The sequence below is a fragment of the Phoxinus phoxinus genome, assembly GCF_949152265.1.
Source record: "Phoxinus phoxinus genome assembly, chromosome: 25".
NCBI classification, from domain to species: Eukaryota; Metazoa; Chordata; class Actinopteri; order Cypriniformes; family Leuciscidae; genus Phoxinus; species Phoxinus phoxinus.
In genome coordinates, this window is record NC_136900.1 from 4,589,147 (window position 1) to 4,606,443 (window position 17,297).

Consider the following 17,297-nt stretch of genomic DNA (forward strand, 5'->3'; position numbering starts at 1 on the left):
ATTTTGCAACAGTTGTTGCTTGAACATGTTACACATATCTAATCATTTCTGTAATACATTTTCATTTTCATTTTGCAACTTATAAAGCGTTAAAATATGTATTCAATTTACATATTAAACCTAGTGTATGAAATGGCAAATGTAAATTATATAATTGCATTTTCATTTTCATTTTGCACCAAACGTTGCACAAATGTATGGGAAAATGTAAATGTAATTACAGAAATGCATTGCCATTTTACATATTGAATTGTCATTTTGCATATTACATATCAAATTGAATATTGCTACTCATAAGCTTCCATAGCTTTGGACGCGCAAATGCATTCAAAATGTTCAAGCGTCAAACTAGACGCGGCAGGTGCGAATTTGACGCGCTATTCGCATCCGGTGTGAACGCACAGTAAGGCTGTTTTAAAACATGTGTTGAATAGTTTTACAGTAAACATCTGTACCCTTCTCATCCAGTTCAGAGTCAGACTCATCAGAGCTTTCCTCAGCATCCATTTCCTCTTCCTCAACTTCCTCCTCATCTTCCTCTCCATCCCCCTCCTCACGGTCACTGGCCTCCTATGGGACACAATTTCATATCAAAGACTGAGTGAAGAGCTCAGCCTTAACACATGTTCTGATAGGGCAAGAGGACTGTCAATCATACCATCTCCGGCTCCTGATTGGTCGATTCTAACTGCTCTCTCTCGCTAATCTTCTGTTCGCCGTCAAGCGTTTCATCTTTGTTGGCACTGCGGGGGGAAATCAAAACTAGAAATTAAAAATCTATTTTGTAAAAACACCTTTTTTCAAAATATGCAGCATAGATTCTCTGAAACAAAACAGAAGACGGACAATTAGGGGGGGAGGAAAGAAAACATGGTATTATGATGGACATGATGCAACAGAAAAGTTAAATGGTTGGTATATTATGAAAGCATTGGCAATTCATAACTTCCTCTCTAGTTCACCCAGAATATTAAAACATCTGATTCAGAAATATTAATGGTGTGATGTCACACTGAGAGCATGAGCTAATTTGCATATGCCCGTCCACATTCACATTTCAACACTTCCTCGGAAATGACACGTCCTGATGAACAACACTGTGAACTATTAGTGAAAACTATTAAAAAGCCCTTTTGGTTATTGACATAAAGCGCAAATATGATAAAGATATTAAATGAAAACTTAAGGGCAACTTCACACTACAGGACAGTAGATCTGAGTCGCTGTTTTCTCATATACAGTAAATGCACGAGAGAAATTCACGCATGTGATTATGAGATTTTTCCGTTTATACCGTCTGCACTGTGATTGGCTGGATTAGTTCCACCGTGTCATTGCAGTGCACACACTACACGATCATGTGGCGATAACATCAAACACGTTTGGAAATATGTCTGTGACCGCAAAATCCAGACAAAGGTTGTGTAGTGTGAGCTTCCCTTAAAGGGTTACTTTAAAAAAAACTGTCATTAATTATTCGCCTTCATGTTGTTCCAAACCCATTAAGACTTTCGTTCATCTTCGGCACACAAATGAAGATATATTTAAAAAAATCTGAGCAAGTATTGTACTCTCCACTGACAGCCTACGCAACAACCACTTTGACGCTTCAAAAAGTTCATAAAAAGATCGTAAAATTAATCTATATGATTTTTTTTTAAGAGACTCAATCGCTTTATATGATGACCAGATTTGATTTAGGCTTTTATTCACATATAAACATTGATCAGAGAACATAAACAGCAGCTCAACCATAAATGAACCTCATTGGTTCTTGCAGAAGCTCAAACGTGCGGAGTAACACGAGAATGAACCTCATTGGTTTTCAAGCGAACATGCAAATACATAATTTGTATTCCGAAGATTCGTATGGGTTTGGAACGACATGATGGTGAGTAAATAATGACAGTATTTTCATTTTTGTGTGAACTAACCCTTTAAATTGAAGTTCTAAAATGACTAAAACTTAAAGGTGCAGTACGTAATATTGACAGCTAGAGGTTGAATTTGGTACTGCAGTCCAATTTACAAATATTGGAGAATTTTTTATGGTATTTTTATGCTTTAGTACAGTCAAATATTACATACAGCACCTTTAATATAAAATAAATAAAATCTTAACAGAAATATTAAAAACAAACAAAACAAAAAATGTCAAAAGCATATCAAAGCAAAATTACTAAAAATTAAATTAAAACCAAACCTTAAAATAAATAAAAGCTACTTAGTAATAAAAACTATACTATAAAAATAATAATAAAGTAACAGTCAATCGCAGCAAAATGCCTGTTGTAAGGTTTAGACAGAAAGTGGAACTTTTTATTTTTATTTTTTATTTCTCAGTGTTTATGGTGAAAGAATGAAGAATCGTCATGGAAATGTTGAAATGTCACCTGGACATGCTCTTAACAGGTTTCGTGAGATTAACTCATTACTTTGAATTATTAATTTTTTTACCCAAATTCACTTTAAAGCACATGAATGAAGTGTAAACATTTTCTGGGCTGTTCTCCAAGACTGGAAACTACCGTCCTGAAAGACAATCAGAATTGAAAGGTTGCAAGCAGAGACGAAACACAGGGGGTTGTGGTTAATTATAGAGGGGAACGAGAGACACAGGGACAAACCTGTCTTCCTCCACCTCTTCCTCCTCATCCTCCTCTCTCTTGTCACCCAGCAGCTGCTGGAGTCTTCAGCGGTCAGAGGTCAGAGGTGAAGGGTTAAAGAGAAGAAACGGGGAGCATAGAGAGAGACAGATAGGGAGGGTACGGTACAGACATTAGTAAAGACGTTGGATACATGCAAACGTTCATTGTGGATAAGAACGCACTATATCTAGGATATCATGGCGGATATAATATCTCTCTGTTTATTTGGTTCCCCCTCCCCCCTAGTTTTAAGTTAAGTCTTCTGTAAACCTTTGAACAGCATTTATTTGAAATTGCATATATATATTATATTTATCTGCTTGACCTTTTTTGCTCAACAGTCACTGTGGCTAGTGTTTTTCTAAAGTTACTAGCCTCAATTATGTTTTATACTAGTCACAAATATTTGTAATATTATCTCATAATTTGACAGCAGGTATATTAGGCTGCTGTCACTTAAGGCGAGACACGACAGGCAAAAACATCGTTTTTTTTCCACTGGTCAATTTTGAGATTTTGGGCTATTTGTCTTCAATAACATGTCTTCTTTCAGACTTGTGGTGAAAAAAAAGTCAAATACACATTTAGGTCTTTATTTTACTGCACTTTGTCTATTTGCGTCTGTAGACTTCTCCGAAATTCAACAAAAGTTGGCGTTATAAATCAACGCGCTGCTCCGCGATCTCTCTCTGCTTTCTTTAATCTCACACACCGCTGGAAAGCTCTCTCTCTCTCCTGTACAATGCTGTCGGATCCAAATATGGTCATTTCCTTTTAATCAGCAACCAATCGTGAAAGTATAATAGGCATTTAACTCTAAAAGCGAAATCTCATTGGCTGATGTCAATTTCTGACACCGTGATTGGTTCAGATGCATCACGTGACGCGCTCTGACATTTAGATGTGTGTTTTTTACTGTTTTACTGCTCAGTTGAAGGCCATAAATGCTGTGTTTATAAGTTTTGATGTGATTTAGGTGGTTTGTATTGTTGTTGCTAATGATTTGATGAGATATTGTGTCTGTAAATAGTTGTTTCCACTAAAAAAGTATGATTTTTTACATTACAAATCTTTAAATGCCTTTTTCTCAAATTGAGTTTTTTGTCATTCTCCAGTATAAACATCTCAGCCGATGTAGCACCGATGTACACCAAACTCTCCAGTTATACACCTAGCAGTATTCTGAAGATATGTTCAGAGGGATTTGTTAATAAATCATTCCTGGCCTGATTTATGTGACATTTTAATCGATTTTTTAAGGCTATGGACAGTATATTTTGATTTCCTAGGTAATGAAAGCATATATCCTGAAATCCCTCTGAACATCTTTTTTCATCTTGTGTGTAATCAAAATGAAAAAATAATTTTGCACCTGGCTTTATCATATGTTCAGATCTATCTACCGAAAATATATGCAAAATTGTGCATATTTAATGAGATAATGTCTAATTTACATAATTTAACATACACATTTCAAAAACTTGTTATACATTTTTTTTATGAACTTGTGTAAGTAATCAACTGAGGAAGTTTCATGGTGATATCTATTATTTTAAAATTGTACCCTATTCACCTGTAGTGTCTCGCCTTAAGGGGTCATACATTGAGAAATCGAATATTCCTTGAGCTTTTGACATATAAGAGGTCTTTATACCATTAGAATATCCTGTAAGTTTCAGAACTGAAAACTTCTTTGTTAGTCCAAAAACAGCTTTTATTGTAACCAAGCCCAGAGAGCGACTCGTTGTGGCATGTGCCTAAGACCATAGATATACATAATAAAGGCTAGATGTCTTACGGCGGAGTCTCTAACGTCATCACCGGCGGCCATCTTGTCACAGGCAAGCTTTCTGGCGAGCTCTGTGGTGCCTGATGTAAGGCGAGTGATCTGCACGAACACAAATCCTCTTATCTCGCTGAAATCTTGACGGATTTACGGACGGTTTGGTTTCTTACAAATGTTATTAACGTGGCTATAATTCTGGATGCTTGTACATGTTGAAATATATAACATTATAATTATTCATAAGTATGCAGTGTCATAACTACATCTCTGACGTTTATAACAAACCAACCCGTTTGAAAATCGGTAGAAAATTGAGCAAGTTATGGTTATTTAAAAAGTACATGCACCGTTAAAACACAATGTTACGAGTGAGCGAGCTGACTGTGACAAGATGGCCGCCAGATGCGGACGTCGACCTCCATTGGCCAGCAGCGCGGACGAGACATCGAGCCTTTACTATGTAGACATATGCCTAAGACCGCCTCTGTAGAAGAAGGACTTCATCATTGCAACTTTGGCCCCGCCCACTGGTGCGTTAGTGAGATGACGAGGAGAGAAGATGCAGGATCTCTGGACTACAAATAACATCACCGTCCAAAGGATCCTAATGCTAGGAATGTGGATATTTATTTTCTAAAATGTGAATGTCTCAGTTGAGCATTACTTGTTTGTTCGGTACATTTCACTGTGAGTTCGTTGGTAAATCAGTCGCAATTTCGGCGCAGGCTTTGCAAACAGACTTTTACTGTAAGATATGTAGTATAAGATACGACAGTAATGCCACAACATGTAAATAACAGAGTTAATTCTAATGCCTGATCTGTGACCAGTGATTTCTGATTAATTTACAGTCAGATGTTCTTGGTCCATGTGTCAGTAAATCAAACCAGTGACTAAACGGTCAACTTCACATTGTTTCTCTGAGTAGCATGAAAATAATCTGTTATTTAAACTGTGATTAAATTATATAGAAAGCGATCAAAGAACGCTCCCTTTGCAATCGCTGTAGCTGTCAATCAAACAGTGGAAGTTTATCAGTGACTTTCGCCAAAACTCCCGTTATAATCAACGAATCTCTTATTTACATCGTGTGTGCACTGTTAGTTATGATGAAAGCATTCGTGAGAGTGCAGACATCGAGTTGAATGATGAGATTCATGCTTCATTCATGACTGCATTCATGCGCTCAACATGTCTGTGATGCGCTACATGCTCATCACTGCAACCTTTCATGCCACCATCTAAATATAATGCCGTAGATCTAAATATAATGCTATAATCAACAATTTTCATGATTAGTTAACCTTGAGACTGAGAGCTGTAAAAGTAAAAACGTGCTAAAGGTTTAAGAGAATTCCACATGTAATACTTATATCATATGCAAAGATGTCAGCCAATCACAGCAGTGGGCGTTTACACTGAAGCCTCACAGCAGCCAATCACAGCAGTGGGCGTTTACACTGAAGCCTCACAGCAGCCAATCACAGCAGTGGACGTTTACACTGAAGTCTCACAGCAGCCAATCACAGCAGCCAATGATTTTGACTTTATTTAGTGTATATTTGACTGTTTAAGCGCAATAAGCAGCAGAAATAAACTCAATTTTGTACTGAGGGGTGGTTTCATGTGCTGCACTTTGAGTGCGAGTACAAAATCTGCAGGAATGAGTCAAATTATGCGCAATACCACGGCGAAATTCAAGCCCTGTAACACCAACAATATTCATCCGGAAACAGATAAACAAGTGAGTGAGGGGAGGCGGGTTAGTGTGTCGCTGTCGGAAAGATGGCGAGAGAAAGAAATCGCTGCTGCAGAAAATAAGTATTGGAAGCGTTTCAGATATTTCTATATATTGCACTTTTTGGTTTATTATTTCAAATGGCTTTTTAAAAGACTACAATTGAAAAATGTATATGTATATAAAATTCAACCTGACTGCAAGTCAGTGGCACTGGCAAGTCATAGTAACTTTACATGCTGCTTTACACGCTACTGCTGAAAATTCACCCAGCCCTGTGTATATATATATATATATATATATATATATATATATATATATATATATATATGTCTTGAAAGGAACTAAAAAAAAAAACAACAACAACAAAAACATCCATTTCTATCTGCCATTAGCAGGTGTGGTAAAAGAACCCTGATTACAGTCTTCACGATAATGCCGGGCGTAGTAATTACACAGCTGGAAGAACAATGCAGCTCACCATGAAACCAGACAAATCCCACAATGTTTTTGTTTCACTCAGCTAGAGTCGAGGGGCAATTATTCATAACACACTCCCTTTCTGCCAGTTACCACGGCAACAGCCCCTCCAGATACCACCTCACGCTAAGATCGCTCTCACCCTTTTATTACCTCTTTTTCTTCTTCTTCTCCTTCCTCTTGAGTTTCTCCAGATCTTTCTTGGCGATCTCAATGATGTCGGTGGTCTCCTGGCTCGGGTCGGCCCCCAGCAGGGCGGGAGAGAAGGATCCGGGAGGTCCGTAAAACTGAGGGCGGCTGGACACTCGCGTGAGGTTACGCCTCAGGTTCTCATTCACCGCCTCGCTCTCCAGAAGTTTGGCTCTGAAATACACACAAACACTTAGAATACTTATTTTATAGAACAACTAGTTTTCTATTTATCTAGACAGGACGTTGCTATGGAATTGCCATGGTGTTCTGGTTGGTTGCTATGGTATTTCTAGCAATTCTTTTTTCCCATAGGTGTCAGGGTTCTGTCACTTCTGTCTAGTCATTTCTTGGTTTTGTGACAGAGTCCTGACACTCCTGTTTTGTCTCGTCTGTGTACCTGGTTTCATGTCTTGTTTTGTCTTGTGCTCTGTAGCTTGTGTTTTACACTAGCTGTGTGCTTTCATGTTGTCATGTTTTGTGTGAACACGTGGCTTATGAGTGTTTTCATTGGCTGCGAGTTTATGTCTCATTTTGTGTAAGCACATGGCTTGTGTTTTGCCATGTTTAGTGTGAGCGCAGGCTTGTCATGTGTTTCCTTGTGCCATGTGCTCTCCTGTCAACTGTCTAACCCCGCACACCTTGTTACCTGATTATTGATTCATTTGCCCCACCTGTCCTCCCTCATTACCTGCTTTGTTTGCTCTCCCTATTTATTCTCCTGTGTTTTTAGTCATGTGCTGGTTCGTCGTGGTTTATTCACCCTTGTGTTCTGTGTTCCTAGTCAAGTCTTTTGTTTTCCCCCACGGGGTAGTTTTTGTTTGTATTTGTATTTTTTTATATACTTAATAAAACCCCTATTTTTCAGCGATTGAGTCTTAAACTCATCTCAACCCCAAAACCTGACAATAGGGATTTGTAAAAGCTTTTTGTTAAAGCACTATAAGCCATGAACCAAAACAACCAGCTATGAGGTGAATCATAAAATTACAGACTTATATACATAAGCAAAAGAATATCTGAAAACCGGACAAAAAGACAAAGGTACAAGACAGTGTATCTAATAAAGGAAATAACTACAATCCCATGAAGCATTGCAAACAGCATAATTAAATGAAAAATGGTGAAATGGTTTAAAACGTTCATCACATAAAAGATAAAGCTTCATTTTGTGCTCAGTGACCCATTTTTGTGTTGATTTTTATGTTTTTTGGGATCATTGTCTTGATGATCCAAACACGGCACATGATGCCATGTAACTGAACAAGAAGTCCAGGACCTCCAACAAAAAAATAGGCACACAACATTAAGGATCCAGCAGTATATTTAACCGTGGACATGGGGTACTTTTTATCCCTGTGTGCACCAAACATATCTGGTGAAGCTTTTTTTGGTTGGTGAAATATAGCAGCCATATCACCCTGTAGCCCAAGACCGGTTGCCCACTGAAGCGAAGCAGGGCTGAGCCTGGTTAGTCCCTGGATGGGAGACTCCTGAGAAAACCAGGTTGCTGCTGGAAGAGGTGTTGGTGAGGCCAGCAGGGGGCGCTCACCCTGTGGTCTGTGTGGGACCAAAAGCCCCAGTGTATTGACGGGGACAGTATACTGTCAAAGAGCGCCGTCCTTCGGATGAGACGTTAAACCAAGGTCTTGGCTCTCCGTGGTCATTAAAAATCCCCAAAAAAGAGTAGGGGTGTAACCCCGGCATCCAGGCCAAATTTGCCCAGTGGCCTCTGTCCATCATGGCCTCCTGATCATCCCCATACACTGATTGGCTTTATCACTGTCTGCTCTCCACCAGTAAGCTGATGTGTGGTGGGCGTTCTGGTGCAATATGACTGCCGTCGCATCATCCAGGTGATGCTGCACATTGGTGGTGGTTGAGGAGATTCCCCCAACCATAAGTGAAGCGCTTTGAGGTCCCAGAAAAAGCGCTATATAAATGTAACAAATTAATTAATTAATTATTAATGAATAATATTGCTCATTAAAAATTTTTCATTAAATATATAAAAAACAATATACAGAGGTTGGCCGCTGAAACTGAAACACTGGCCAATATAGTGTTGGAGGTTTCCCGCCGATATATATATATCCTGTGATTTCACCTTCCATCAGTAAGAGCAGAGTGTGAATGTTCAATTGGCAGACAATAGCACAGCTGTACAGAAAAGTTTGCAATCCACACAACATAATAGGAGACATGTCATAGTTCAAAAGAGGACAAATTGTTGGTGTGCGTCTCGCTGGCTCATCTGTGACCAGGACAGCAAGTCTTTGTGGTGTGTCGAGAGCTACAGTATCCAGGGTAATGTTGGTGTACCACCACAAACCGCATCCATCGGGAGAAACTGTCGAAGCAAGAGGAAGCTGACTGAAAGGAATGTAACCCGGATTGTCTCCAAAAAACATGAAACACAGCTGCCCAACTCACTGCAGAATGAAATCCTCCTGTTTCCACCAAAACTGTTTGTCAGGAGCTCCAGAATCAACATTCATGCTCGGGCTGCTATAGACAAACCTTTGGTCACTCGTGCCAATGTCAAATTAACTAAACAATCAAATTACACTTCAAATACATTTTTTTCCAAAGATGTTTTCTGTCATTTTAGGTAGTTTTTAAAGGGATACTTCACCGCTGGAAAGATGAATGTTTTTTTTTAAATTGGGTCATGTATGTAGTAGAAATGTGAAATTATTTTAGAAGTTGGTGCCTTCTAGACTGAGATAAGCCAGAAAATGTATTTTTTGAAAGACAACAACTCCCAAAATGCACTTGCTTCACTGCCCTACGAGACCACGCCTACAGGTTACAGAGGCCAGTATCGGAAAAATGTATACAAATAGGCTACTAGTTGACTCGAAACAGAAAAGACGCCGTTTTATCGTAAATTTCCGTGACGAGTTAGTCCGCCCCCAGCTCGAGTTTGCCCGGGCTCTTCCTCCTGACCGCCGGGCGGGTCTCGCTCCTCTGCTGCTCCGGCCGCCTCTGGCTCCTCCATCGTCCGCGGCTGTTCCTCGCTGTGTTGCGGCTAAGAGCGTCGGATTCGCGCACCGGATTTCGGGATGTCCGGGATTCGGCTTTTGGTTTCTGCGGTCGCCATTAATTATGTTTACATGCACGCTTTTTGTTTCAATCGTACTGAATTAATTCCGATTGGTGAATCTGAATGCAGTGTTTAAATGAACGCTAAACAAGTGATCGGTTGATGTGTGTTTTAGCATTGCTAAGAAAACTCCTGTGTTTTCGTCTCTGTCGGGATCCGCGTGAAGCAGAATGCATGACCTGCAAAGCTGGCACGTACGTGTCAGTGTCAAATAATGTAATAATGTAGGCGCAGTGAATGGCGACTCTGGAAAGCAGGAGCCGAATCCCGGACATTTTGGGCAATCTCGAGGTCTGGTCTGGTGCGCGGGTCCGATGCTCGTGGCTGCCTGTGCGGGCCGCAGTGCAGCGGGGAGCAGTTGCGGATGGTGGGGGAGCTGGAGGCGGCCGGAGGAGCGAGACCTGCTTGACTGTTGGGAGGAAGAGCCCGGGCAGTCCCAGCCGGACATGTCCGGGAAAAAGAAGACGTGTGGTCACCCCTACTACTCAGCTTTCTGCTTAGCTTAAAAAAAAGATGGCTGACACTGTTTGTACATTCTGTGAGTGAGATCACACCCTCTATGGGCGGGTTGAAAACATGCGGAACTAGATCTTACTACTGGCTATAGTTTTTAGCCTCTGATGACGCAAAATTATGATCTTTTTTCTCCGGTCCCGCGTTCACTAGTGCGCAGACTATGGTTACGCGTTCACTAGTGCGCAGACTCCGGTCCCGCGTGCACTAGTGCGCAGACTCCGGTCCCGCGTGCACTAGTGCGCAGACTCCGGTCCCGCGTGCACTAGTGCGCAGACTCCGGTCCCGCGTTCACTAGTGCGCAGACTCCGGTCCCGCGTTCACTAGTGCGCAGACTCCGGTCCCGCGTTCACTAGTGCGCAGACTCCGGTCCCGCGTTCACTAGTGCGCAGACTCCGGTCCCGCGTTCACTAGTGCGCAGACTCCGGTCCCGCGTTCACTAGTGCGCAGACTCCGGTCCCGCGTTCACTAGTGCGCAGACTCCGGTCCCGCGTTCACTAGTGCGCAGACTACGGTCCCGCGTTCACTAGTGCGCAGACTCCGGTCCCGCGTTCACTAGTGCGCAGACTCCGGTCCCGCGTTCACTAGTGCGCAGACTCCGGTCCCGCGTTCACTAGTGCGCAGACTCCGGTACCGCGTTCACTAGTGCGCAGACTCCGGTCCCGCGTTCACTAGTGCGCAGACTCCGGTCCCGCGTTCACTAGTGCGCAGACTCCGGTCCCGCGTTCACTAGTGCGCAGACTCCGGTCCCGCGTTCACTAGTGCGCAGACTCCGGTCCCGCGTTCACTAGTGCGCAGACTCTGGTCCCGCGTTCACTACTGCGCAGACTCCGGTCCCGCGTTCACTAGTGCGCAGACTCCGGTCCCGCGTTCACTAGTGCGCAGACTCCGGTCCCGCGTTCACTAGTGCGCAGACTCCGGTCCCGCGTTCACTAGTGCGCAGACTCTGGTCCCGCGTTCACTACTGCGCAGACTCCGGTTACTGCGTAACAGTCTCGTATAGGATATCAGCAAAAATATACAAATACTAACTACTGTATCACACACATATTTCATCAAAGGTTGTTTTACCTCAGGTCCTCTATCTCCTTGATGTAATTCTGAATCATATTTCCGATCTCCTCACTGCCTTCACCTGAAATAAAGTCAATATTCTGTCAACGTCTTCCAAGGTCCTGTGATTGCTGTAAGCTGACATGAGCAGCGGATATAGTGATGTACCTGCTCTGGAGAGCACCTGATTGGCCCGCTCGCTGAGAATCTGCGTGAGTCGAGCGCCCTGAGCGTCGATGGCCTCCTGCATGGCCTTCACACGCATGCGCAGATTATTGTTCTCGATCTGCAACATCGAGTTCTCGTGGAACATGTCATTGATGCTTTCCAACCCGTCCTCTCCAACCATACGCTTCCCCTGAGAAACAGACACACCTTTACTTCATTTACCAAACACACACTCAAACGATACGTTTGCTGCTTAATATTCTTAATAAACAGTATTGAGTACCAATAATAAGAGCAGCAAATACTCAGAATGATTTCTGAAGGATCATGTGACACTGAAGACTGGATAATGATGCTGACAATTCAGCTTTGATCACAGCAATTACACTGTTGCAACATTACACTTTAAAATATATTCACATTTTTTACTGTATTTTCAATATAAATGCAGCCTTGGTGAGCAGAAGAGACTAAAAAAAAATGTAAGACCTTGCATTGGTTTTCATTCTATTGCTCATGTCTCATATTTTTTTGAATGCAAAAACATGTTTTTGCCAATAACACAACCAATAGTTGGCTCTTCAAGTGACATTAAGTGGTGAGTAAATGTGAAGATTTGGAAAAACTAATCCATCTATCAAAAATCCCACTTTTTTGAGGGGTATTTTGTTGGACTCCTTTACTAGTCATTATTCAAATGTGATTTTTGCAGTAGTGTGGTAACCTATAAACTAGGGCTGTCCGTTAAACGCGTTATTAACGGCGTCAATTTATTTATCGCGAGATTAACGCCTAGCAAACTTTGTAGTTTTTTTCACATGCTTTTGCAAAACTAGTAACGTAATTAAAACGACAACACCACACCGGATCTAGCTAGACCAGAAACAAAACACCACGCCGCACACACTTGTTTGGTCTTGCGATGCGAACCGGCCAAAGAGTGGACGAGAAGCGCAGCGCCGAGCCGCGTCTAGGACAACTCGTATCAGACGCGCACTTTCTCAGTTTATGGCCAGCAATAAAAACGCTGAATGGCGCCGCCGGTGACACACTCATAGAGAATAATGTGTTTGAATTTTAAATACGAGGCGCTGCGCTTCTCTTGCGGTGTGCGACCCCCTTTAACGTTACGTCAGAGAATGTCTAATAAGGGGAGAAGGTTCACTCTCGCTACACTTCCGGCTTCTGACTGGTTGCAGTTCCACTCTGATTCCATATGAGGGCGCTCACAGGACGAGTGCAGAATGAATGGAGGTCTATGGAGCTATACCCCTCAAAATCCACTTTTCTCAAGATATAATTTTTTGTCTAGTAATTTGAATGTTGTATTCGAAAGGAGATGCAAAGAAATTGCACATTGCTGGGTGTTAGATTTTTTAGAGTCACTTATTTGCTTTAAAAAGTCTTTCAAAATGTCAATGACGTCATACACATCGTACGACCAGAGATACTGCTTTACGGCAATCCTTCAGTCACTGTGGTGCTTTCGCGCTCTGCACTTTATTTTCTCTCGAGGCATCGCCAGCACAGCTGACACAGGTAAACACACAGCACAGCTGACACAGGTAAACACACAGCACAGCTGACACAGGTAAACACACAGCACAGCTGACACAGGTAAACACACAACACAGCGGACACAGGTAAACACACAGCACAGCTGACACAGGTAAACACACAACACAGCTGACACAGGTAAACACACAGCACAGCTGACACAGGTAAACACACAGCACAGCTGACACAGGTAAACACACAGCACAGCTGACACAGGTAAACACACAACACAGCGGACACAGGTAAACACACAGCACAGCTGACACAGGTAAACACACAACACTGCTGACACAGGTAAACACACGTGCTAGAAGAGTTTCTGCTAGAATACATTCTGTTCCCGCTTCAGATACCACGATGCCATCGAGCGGTATCTCTGGTCGTAACCAGTCCTTCACTGACCAATCAGCGTTCATTAGCAGAATGCTAGCGTGTTATGGGCAACAACAACTCAACTTGTAAGAAATCAAAAGGACATAAGTACTCGTTCATTCAATTTTCGATCTATAACCCATGTTGAACTTGCCAAACCTACAATCAAATCTGAGATTTCTCAACGGCAATCGGCTGAAAGGGACAAATTTAGCCGTCTAGCCCCATAGACTCCCATTCATTTTGCACTCGGGGGTGATCGCCCCCAGTGGAACTCTGGTGGAACTACAACCAAAATTCGGTACAATAGGACTTAATAGGGAGTGAACAGGCTCTCCGTAGACGGGCTCTGGTTACGTTTTGAGTGGATGAATGATGAGAGCGAGACGCGGAAATGGATGTTAATAAGATTCTGAATGGAAAGTTTACTTTTAAAAAAATTGCCAAATGGTTCAATTGACAAGACCAAAGTGATCTGTGTGTGGTGTCGTTGTGAACTGAGCTATCATCGCAGCACGTCCAGTCTAAAATACCACTTGATGGCCAAGCACACAAACAGCTGATGCGTTTCTATGCCCACTTGTCAACATCAGTAACGTTATGGCGTTATTTTCCTGTCAAATGTCGAGAGCGCATTATTGTAGCGCGAAAGTACATTAATATAATGCGCGAGCGCGAATCTCTGCTGTGGACGGAAGGTGAGTGACAAATGCTCGTAACTTGCTGAATTCTTGACGGATTTACAAACGGTTTGGTTTATTACAAACCTTATTAACGTGGCTATGATTTGTGCTGATGCCGATGTTTAAATTGTAGCTTCACGTTTTGAATGTATGCAGTATGCAGTTAAATAGCCGCATCCCTGACGTTTATGACACACCAAGCCGTTTGAAAATCGGTTGAAAATTGAGCAAGATATAGTTATTTCAGCACTACATGCACAATAGACTTTAATGTTATAACTGGACGAGCGGACCTGTCCTAAAATGGCCGCCGTGTGACGTCGTCGGGTCCCATTGGCTCTCAGCGCCGGTAAGCCATCTAGCCTTTATACATGTCTATGAGCGCGAATCTCTCTGCTCGCGCGCGGGAACTGGGCGCGCGCTCTCAGATACACGCTGCTCTTGTAAGAATTTTCTCTGGGCTCGCTCAGAGAATATGCCTGCACTTAAAACCTGTTCAGTGCCATCGCGAATCTCTCCTCTTCGCTTAAAGTTAGCGTGTATGTGCTTAGACTGACCCGTGCGTTCGCGCATGCCTAAGTACTCTTCCATTTCTTTCTCTTTGCTCTTGGCATAAACGCTGTCAAAACGGCAACAACCAATCAGAAATAGGCTTCAACGACTGACCAATGAAAACGCGACATCGTACATGGAATCTTATTGGTTGATATTGAACCGCAGTTCAATCAAGACGAGCCGAGATGGATCCGCCGAATCGACGAGTTTTATTTGTTTTGATGTAAAATATGTCAAATGTATCTTAGAAATGTCTGGGAAGAGGGCGATTGGATTATTTTACATAGGCCTATAAATCACCTAGACTGTCAACCACATTGTTCACACTACAGGTGCCATGCCCATTGAAAGTGAGATTTTTGAGCCAAATAGATTTGAAAGCCGATTCCAAAAGGCAAAAATAATATTTTACGTCTGATAATTAACATATTGTCTCGTGCAATCACACCAGTTATTAACCATTAAGTACGTAGCGAGATCAACTGCTAAATTCAAATCTGAACAAATATTTAGGGGGAATCTAAGATAAGACTCTAAAGGTATATGAAGATACCTTTTCTAGACGTGTTCCCCGAACTATACCTTACTGTTGCTTAAAGGGAAAAATGAAAATTAAACCCACAATTAAAATGAGTAAAGTCATAATTTACTCCCACTCAAGTAGTTTCAAACCAGTATGAATTTCTTTGATCTGTTGAACACAAATGAATATATTTATACATATACATATAAGAATGTAAGTAACTAACGTAAGTACCGCACCACCCTGTAGCCTACTACTAGTAGAATAGAAAAAATTTGATGTGTATGAAATATGACAAGAGTTGAGCGCCTTTGTCTCTGGTTCAGTGCAAAAGCACATTTGAATTTAGCAGTGAATCTTTGCATTTATTCTTTGCCATAATCCTAATTGAACACTGGGTGTGTTACAGCTTCAGAATTATATTCGTATATATCACAGTGATAAGGTAGCCTATAGCTAAGAGTGGTCCAGACCAACCTTACTAACGAATGACTTACAGTCTAGGTCATTTATATGTAAAATAATCCAATCGCCCTCTTCCCAGACATTTAAGATACATTTGACATATTTAACATCAAAACAAATAAAACTTGTCGATTCGGCGGATCCATCTCGGCTCGTCTTGATTGAACTTAAGTGAACTTATTCCATGTGCGGTTCAATATCAACCAATAAGATTCCATGTACGATGTCGCGTTTTCATTGGTCAGTCGTTGAAGCCTATTTCTGATTGGTTGTTGCCGTTTTGACAGCGTTTATGCCAAGAGCAAAGAGAAAGAAATCGAAGAGAAGAGTACCTAGGCATGCGCGAACGCACGGGTCAGTCTAAGCACATACACGCTAACTTTAAGCGAAGAGGAGAGATTCGCGATGGCACTGAACAGGTTTTAAGTGCAGGCATATTCTCTGAGCGAGCCCAGAGAAAATTCTTACAAGAGCAGCGTGTATCTGAGAGCGCGCGCGCGCATTATATTCCGCGCGCGAGCAGAGAGATTCGCGCTCGCGCATTATATTAATGTACTTTCGCGCTACAATAATGCGCTCTCGACATTTGACAGGAAACTAACGCCATATAACGTCACCTCGTCAGTATTTCTTTCACCCTTTTATTGATGGACAGTGTTACATTGTGTGAGAGATTATTTGCTCCAAGTGAGAATGTCAGTGTGAAATTGAACACAGTATGACAATGTTGTTTTCAATAAAAAACACTTGCACAAAGCAAGCCGATCCACTTTTCCATGTTGATAAGAGCATTAAAATGAGAAAAAAAATAATGGGACAAAAATAAATCAAGAGACCTTTAAAATAGATAAAAATGTGCGATTAATCGCGAGTTAACTATGACATTAATGCGATTAATCGTGCTTAAATATTTTAATCGTTTGACAGCCCTACTATAAACACAAATTTGTTTAGCAAAGAACTGAAATAAACCTGACCACCCTGACTCCAGGAATTACGCAGAAGCCAGCCAATCAGATCGCTTGTGAATTTAGAAATGTATTTCCATTTTTGAGTGTGATATACCTCAGTCCAATCTCAGTACAGTATCAGTACAGTATCTGGGTCACCCGTACTTTGACTTGAACATGCAAACTCTGTGTTAGTAGGTCGGATCTTTAACCATCTTTATTTTGAGAATACTCTGAAGACAACATGCCAGACCTGAAGTCCAGCTCACAGAAAGCTTTATCAGGCCTGTCAGAAGCAGTGTTCATTGACTCACCGTCCTGTACTCCATGAGCTCCATCTGCAGCCGGGCGATCTCCGTCCTGAGAGCGCTGATCTGCTGGCTGGCCTTGTCTTGGTTCACCATCACCCTGTTCTTGATGTTGCGAGCTCTATTGGCGTACTTCAGCGCGTTCAGGGTTTCCATGAAGTCCTGATCCGATGGGCTGATGCAGGCGATCATCATCGTTCGAC

General features: G+C 41.9%; 1 protein-coding gene across 5 annotated transcripts in view; it reads right to left on the bottom strand.

Moving 5' to 3' along the window:
• Positions 1-17,297, bottom strand: part of kif21a (kinesin family member 21A) — a 94,896-nt gene that overhangs the window by 43,738 nt on the left and 33,861 nt on the right. For all 5 annotated transcript variants that reach the window (XM_079602984.1, XM_079602985.1, XM_079602983.1 and 2 more), the window contains exons 8-13: positions 17,101-17,296; positions 11,682-11,871; positions 11,532-11,595; positions 6,806-7,015; positions 659-743; positions 456-570 (exon numbers count right to left, since the gene is read on the bottom strand). In XM_079602984.1, the coding sequence (XP_079459110.1) occupies positions 456-570; positions 659-743; positions 6,806-7,015; positions 11,532-11,595; positions 11,682-11,871; positions 17,101-17,296 (860 nt within the window). The remainder of the gene's footprint in view (positions 1-455; positions 571-658; positions 744-6,805; positions 7,016-11,531; positions 11,596-11,681; positions 11,872-17,100; position 17,297) is intronic.